Raw genomic sequence first — 7,399 nt, 5'->3', positions numbered from 1 at the left:
TATATGTACACCCTCTGCACCCCCTATATGTACACCCATGCCCAATATCATAGTGGCCCCAGTAGTAATAGTGACTCCCGCAGTGACCTCAGTAATAATGATGCCTCAGTTAGTGGCCACAGCTGTAATCATGATCCCCATATTGTCACCAATAGTAATAGTATCCTCCAGCACCGCCGGACCAGAACTGTGAGCAAATGCGTGAATGGTTTGCGGGATTGTTGCCGGCCAGTTCACAGGTGGAAATTATTTTTTATTGGCCATTAATATGGCTAGTAAACATAAATACTAGCGGGGTAGAAACCCTAGCGCTGCCCCTCTGAGGTCCTGAAGAAGCAGCAGTCTCAGGGCGCCTCATGGTGGGAGTTCCCATGGATTGGCTGACTCTTGTGTATGATGCCTAGAGAGTTCTTACAGGGGTTTTATTTCAGGACAAAATAGAAAAAGGTTCTGCTGTAGCAAAGCAATCATTTATTAATTTTTGAACATGAGTATATAATAATAATAATAATAATAATCTTTATTTGTATAGCGCCAACTTATTCCGCAGCGCTTATATATAGACCAGTGTTCCCCAACTCCCGTCCTCAGGGACCCCCAACAGGTCATGTTTTCTGGATTTCCTCAGTATTGCACAGGTGATATCGTTATTGTCAGTGCTCAGACATTGCTACAGGCGTTCTCTCTATAGGATATCCTGAAAACCTGACCTGTTGGGGTCCCTGAGTACTGGAGCTGGGAAACACTGATATAGAAGAATCACAGATGAAGTATACACATGATATCAGTAGAGTGCCTACCACATATATCTAGTAATAAATGCAAATACTTCACATATAGTAATTAGCATATTGCATACAATGACAGTAGATTTTCAATTTCATTAGTTAATCATATAGAATTGCATTAATTTTCCAAGGCGATGACGCCCCCTTTGATCTCCTTAGCTCCATTTGTCCAGCTAAAGATATTTCCAGATACAGAAAGATAACTATTATAAATGGTCTTGGTGTCAAGAATGTAATCCCACATATTGACATCAGACATTTCACCAACAAAACACTGGCTTGCCTGAAACCCACCACCAAAAGTGTCCTGGTCCTGCCCAAGGATGACACTCATCTGAGGTACTATGGGGGATCTGCTTGTACTAACTCTTCTAGGGTAACGCTTGCCATTGATCCACAGTTGGAGCAGTCCGGTCTCGGAGTCCCAAGCAACACAAGTCTGTTTCCAGTCTAGAACCTCAGGATCCACCTCAAAAGTAAATTTTTCTTCATTTATGAAAACGCTACATAATTTTGGAGGCTGCAGACCAAAAAGGAAAGTGTTGTCTTTTCCAGGCGTGGCCAAGGAAAAAAGATCATGTACGCGTTGGAGGTCGCTATAGGAGCGCAGACATACGGTGAGTTGTTTTAAAGCTTGTTCCACAGCTGGCTTCAGAATCACATAGTCAGTGACTGATTCCTTAGGGAAAAGGAGGATATTTTGGCCTAGACCAAAGGATAGAAAATAAAGTTGCAGTAATAATATTAACTAATAACAATCATTATATCATAGCCAGCTAGAGAAACCACGTAATCTTGTAGATGTGATACCTTTTAATGGGTAACAAAAAATGGAATAGATCTGAAGAGGCATGAATATTTGACTAAGAGCCCGAGAGGTTCACACGCTTGCTATTACATCATGTATTTTTGTTAGCCGTTAAACGGTATTAAAAGGTATCATATCTACAAGACTACGTGGTTTCTCTTGCTGGGAACAAACACATTTTGCTCTACCGGCTAACACGGTACCAAACCTTTGTTTTCATTATACATAACCATCATATCCATATTTGTATTAAACCTTACCATCATTGATTGTATATATTAACCCACTAGCCCACCAGGATTCTCTTCTCCACAATTAAAGTGTTTGTACCACAATTACAAGTTATTCCCTACCCATAGGATAGGGGATAAATTGCTGATCAGTGGAAGTCTCACCACTGAGACATTTTTAAGTGGGGAGAAATAAGAAAAATGCTCACCCTTGCTACCCTGCTACTCCTAGCCACAAAGAACATATCCCCCAACCCAGGCCCACCCCGTACTGCTCTCTACCAACATGCCCCACCTGCCCCGTTCAAATGCACCCTATGTAACTTCCAATCTATATGCAACAAACTCCCAACTTTCCACGACCTCTTCACCACCAAACACCTTAACCTGTTCGCCCCCGCTGCATTGTCCTATGATGGCCTGCAGTTCTCCCACACCCCCAGATCAGCCGACCAGCGCAGCGGAGGAGAAAAAAGCGTAATTCTCTTGCCTTACTGTATCTTTCAGGTCATTCCCTCAGCTTCATCACTTACCTTCCAGTCATTTGAAGTCCGCACCCTGCGACTTTTCCACCCACTGACCCTGCGTGTCGCAGTTATTTACTGGCCCCCAGGTCAAACCCGCCTTTTCCTAGACCACTTCGCTGCCTGGATCCCGCACTTCGTATCCTGTGAAATCCCAACCATCATCCTCGGCAATTTCAACATCCCTACTAACAACCCAAGCCCCTCATCTGCCTCCCGGCTTTTAATGCTTACCTCCTCCTTCGGCCTATCACTAATCTCTGACTCCCCCACTCACAGAGATGTCAACACTCTCAATCTAATCTTTCTCTGCCTCTCCCTTTGCTAACTCCCGCCTTCCACTCTCAGATCACAACCTCCTCTCTTTCTCCATCAGGCACCCTAGAATCCCCCCCCCCCCCCCGACCCTCCTATCTATAGCATCTCTAAGAACTTCCAGTCCATCCACACCAAACAGTTCACCGAGACCATTCAGTTCTCCCTGTCCCCTATCTCTCTCCTCACCTGCCCTAACCTGGCAGCCGAACACTACCATACCACCCTCAGCCGTGCCCTGGATGAAGCAGCACCACCCGTGACTTAAGCCATCAACTGCAGACCATGGCAACCTTGGCTCACGTACAAAACGTGCTTCATCTGGCAGTGCTCTAGGTGTGCCAAGCAGCTGTGGAGAAAATCAAAGCTGCCCGCAGACTTCCTGCACTTCAAATTCATGCTTATAACCTAGCCCTTCACCATGCCAAACAAGTTTATTTCATCTCCCTTGTCTGCTCACTATCCCACAACCCCAAACGACTCTTTGAGACCTTTCACTCCCTCCACAGCCCCTGCGAACAGGCCCCAGTGACAAAAAATTGACAACATCCGAAAAGAAATCTCCAAAAACTGCATGGCTAGCCCCGATTTCAGTCTCCTCAGCATTGCATCCAGCCCCACTCACTTTCTATGTTAAAACCAACGACAGAGGGAGAAGTCTTCAGGCTGCTTTCCGCTGCCTGCCCCACCACCTGCGCTAGCAATCCTCTCCCCTCTCACCTCCTCCAGTCCCTTTCCCCAGCTCTCATTACTTACCTCACCACAATCTGCAACCTCTCCCTAACCTCTGGCACCTTCCTCTCCTCATTTAAACACTCTATCATATCCCCTCTGCTTAAAAAAACAAGCCTTGACCTGACTGATGCTGCCAACTACCAACCTGTGTCAAACCTCCCCTTCATCTCTAAATTACTAGAACACCTGGTCAACTCCCATCTCACACGCTTTTTCTCTGACAACTCACTTCTTGAGCCCCTCCAGTCTGGTTTCCACTCTACATTTGACTGAAACTGCCCTCACAAAAGTATCAAATGACCTGATGACGGCAAAGTCGAGAGGTGACTACTTCCTACTAATCCTCCTTGACCTGTCTCCTTGACCATGACCTCCTTCATACTATGCTCCGCTCTATTGGTCTAAAGGACACTGCTCTCTCCTGGTTCTACTCCTACCTCTCTGACCACTACTTCAGCGTCTCCTTTGCTGGCTCTACCTCCTCTCCACTTCCTCTCACTGTCGGGGTACTCCAGGGCTCGGTCCTTGGTCCCCTTCTCTTCTCTATCTATACAGCCCTAATTGGACAAACCATTCACAAATGCGGACTCCAATATGATCTCTACGCTGATGACACCCAACTATGCACCTCTTCCCGTGAGATCTCTGAACCATTCCTCCAAAATATCACCGACTGTCTGACCGCTGTCTCTAATACTATGTCCTCCCTTTTTCTTAAACTTAACCTCTCTAAAACTAACCTCCTTGTCTTTCCGACTTCCAACCGACCTCCCCTCAACATCTCCATTCCAGTGTCTGGCATTATCATAACCCCCAGACAGCATGCCCACTGCCTTGGGGGTCACACTGGACTCTGACCTCTCCTTTATCCCCCTCCACACACACACACATCTAATCTCTGTCCCAAACATGTCACAGGCACTTCAGAAATATTGCTAAAATCTGGTCATTCCTCACCACGAACATGCTAAAAACAATCGTGGTCGCCCTCATCCACTCCTAACTCAACTACTGCAACTTGCTATTCATCAGCCTTCCCTGCACCAGGCTCACTCCACTTCAATCCATACTTAATGCGGCAACTAGGTTCATTTTTCTATCCAGCCGTTACTCAGACGCCTCTGCATTATGCCAGTTGCTGCACTGGCTGCCCATCCACTGCAGAACTAAATTTAAACTCCTCACCCACAAAGCTCTCCATGGTGCCGTGCCACCATACATCGCCCCCCTCCTGTCTGTACAGCACAAAACCCGCCGACTCTGATCCACTAACGCACTCAGACTAAACACCCCTGTAATACGAACCTCATATGCTCGCCTTCAGGAATTCACCAGAGCAGCGCGCATCCTCTGGAACGCTCTACCCCAAGGCATCCAGACAATTCCCGATGCACAAAATTTCAGACGCACCCTAAAAACGCACCTCTTCAGGGAAGCATACCAAATCCCCTGACCTAGTCCCCTGCTCATCTCTATATCTCCCCACACCTTCCACCCTGCCTATCACATATGACCTCTACCCCTGCACCTCCTTACCGCCCCACCCCATTTGCTTTCTACTAACTGATTTCCACTTGAAATCCCCTACTGCCTGTGTTCCCCATGCCTTGCTTGCCCACCCCTTGTACCTCCTGTACCACCCCCATCCCATTAGTTTCAAATTAGGTGTACCTCACATTGTAATTGTTGTATTGTTTGCATTTATCCCATTCTTGAAAGCGCTGCAGAATAAGTTGGCGCTATACAAATAAAGATTTTTTTTTGGGGGGGGGGGGGGGGGTTAGCTTTTACGGCGTCCACAATACAGTATCAATGTATCAATGACATATGACCTTTTTCTATGGGTCAGTGCGATTGGGGTGATACCAAATTGATATTGTTTTTATGATTTTCTATCTTTAAAAACTAAATACATTTTTTCCTTAAACAAAATTTGTTCTCCTTTGCTATATTTTGAGAACCAGAACTTTTTATTTTTTCATTAAATGGGCTGTGTGAGGGCTTGTTTTTGCAAAGTGAGCTGCAGTTATTATTAGTACTTTTTATTTTGGGAAACATATTGCTTTTTTATTTAAATATTTTGTCCTTTTTTACACCTTTCACTGTGTGGGTTAAATATTGTGATTTTTTAATAGTTCAGACTTTCTACAAACATGGTGAAACCAAATATGTATATATTTTTTTAAATTGTTTCAATTTTATAAGGAAAGTGGGACTTTTTGGGGAACTTTTAACATTTAGTTTTACTGTTAGCCCCGAGACTATGGCTTTGATGGGCTGTGATAAGCTATGTGAAGTTAGTCTTGCTTTGTCCCATATATTCACTACTGTAGAAATTATAATTTTGAGTAATGCTCACGATTACCCTGTTTTATCCCTTCTTATCCCATAGTTTTTGTTATTTCTGTTTTATTAAAATGTATGTTGGAAAATGTTTAATAAAAATCTTTTTGAACCTAAAAAAAATAATTTTTAAATGTTTTAATACTTGTTGGGTCCCTAAAGGAGACTTGAACTTGCGATTGTTGATTGCTGTACTATATACTGCAATACCACAGTATTACAGTATATAGCAATTTTTGATGTTGCCTATCAAGTCTCACTAGGGGCAGGGTTTGATAGGCATCTATGCATGGCAGCCCTGGGAGCTTCTGACTTTTAAATGAGCTGCCAGTTTTGACTGCAGTACCTAAACAGTTATCTGCTGCAATCAGAATTAACTTGGATTGCGCCAATTACCAGCGGCTGTCAGAAACAGCCGGTAGCCGCAGAATATGGAGTGGACTCAGCTCCCGAGCCTGCTTCATGAACTCTTCATTGCCGCCCAATGTATATTTACTTTTGATGGTCATGAAGGGCCTAATAACAGTTTTAATAGGAGTTGATAGACACTAGACTATAAGATGACCAGAGACTAGACTCTATATGGTTGATTAAGACTGCATAACTAGACTTTAGATACATAATAACAAGTCACAGAGAACTGGACATTACAAGGTATAGACTACACGGATGGATCAGATTGGACCGAGCAGAAGATGACAATATCATATAAGAAGTTCTTCTCATTTATACATTTGACTTTTTTTTTTCATTTTTGGGTGAAAATCCTCTTCAGCATCTTCAATCTTGTAAGACCTTGGGGCCTGAAATTGTCTTACCCTTTGGCAATGAATGCTAGCACCAATGCTATCTACTACATAGCTCTGGTGGAGTGCTTTGCTAGCCAATGCGGTGGGAATCATAGAGAAGCTGCAAAGGTCTTCACCTCTAGACTTTATGGCCATTTTTGAGTAAAATGACAATGTTATAACATGGATCTAGAATGATGTAAGTGGAGATATATAGCGTCAGGATCACCATCGCTGTACTGAAGTGGCTCTGCTGTGGTTACTGTATTATGGCTGCACCCCCTCGCCAAGCACTTTATGGCTTACACAATGACTATCATAGCATATACACTGACCTGTCAGTGCAAAACATCCAGATAGAAGAACAAACAAGATGGAAAGGGTTTTCATTTTTCTGGGAAAAAAAATATTGAAATTAAATGTGTGTCTGGTGACTCAATACAATTTTTTTGTTTTAATAATATTAAAGTCCTATATATAACTTAAAGGGGTTGTCCAGGGACATTAAATATGTACACATACCTGCTGTGTTGGAGTTTTCAGTTCTGACACCAGGTCACATGGCATGGCTCCTCTCTTTTTTTGCCCACCACATCATCAAGGAGGCTTATCTTATGAACTGCAGCGCTTTCCCCCAAAATAAGCCCTAGCCTGATTTTTCTGAATGTTCGGAGAGGCTTGAAATATAAGCCCTATCCCAAATATAAATCCGAGCTGCATTACATAAAAAGGAATACATTATCTAGCAGGCTCAGTCAAGGTCCCTCCTGCTGCTTTCCAGAGCTCCAGCGCAGTTCCTGCAGTCCTAGGCCGCCGATACAAGATCACTTCCTGGTTATGGGATTCGTAAATTCCACCTCCGCGAAAC

At 43.9% G+C, this 7,399-nt stretch overlaps 1 protein-coding gene across 1 annotated transcript; it reads right to left on the bottom strand.

Moving 5' to 3' along the window:
• Positions 1-906: 906 nt before the first annotated feature.
• LOC136619872 (jeltraxin-like) lies at positions 907-6,921 on the bottom strand. The gene is made up of 2 exons (XM_066594603.1): positions 6,867-6,921; positions 907-1,493 (listed from the first exon to the last, which is right to left on the bottom strand). The coding sequence occupies exons 1-2, from the start codon at positions 6,919-6,921 to the stop codon at positions 907-909; spliced, it is 642 nt and encodes a 213-aa protein (XP_066450700.1).
• Between the last annotated feature and the right edge of the window lie 478 nt (positions 6,922-7,399).

Source organism: Eleutherodactylus coqui, chromosome 3, assembly GCF_035609145.1.
Source record: "Eleutherodactylus coqui strain aEleCoq1 chromosome 3, aEleCoq1.hap1, whole genome shotgun sequence".
Lineage (NCBI taxonomy): Eukaryota > Metazoa > Chordata > Amphibia > Anura > Eleutherodactylidae > Eleutherodactylus > Eleutherodactylus coqui.
The sequence above is the reverse complement of the archived record's forward strand: the minus strand, read 5'-3'. Positions and strand labels throughout refer to the sequence as shown.

Bases quoted from the DNA above. Each gene is read 5' to 3' on its own strand.
- LOC136619872 (XM_066594603.1), bottom strand. From the start codon at position 6,921: ATGAAAACCCTTTCCATCTTGTTTGTTCTTCTATCTGGATGTTTTGCA. The intron at 1,494-6,866 runs GTCAGTGTATAT...CCTTTGGTCTAG, and splicing joins TGGATGTTTTGCACTGACAG to GCCAAAATATCCTCCTTTTC.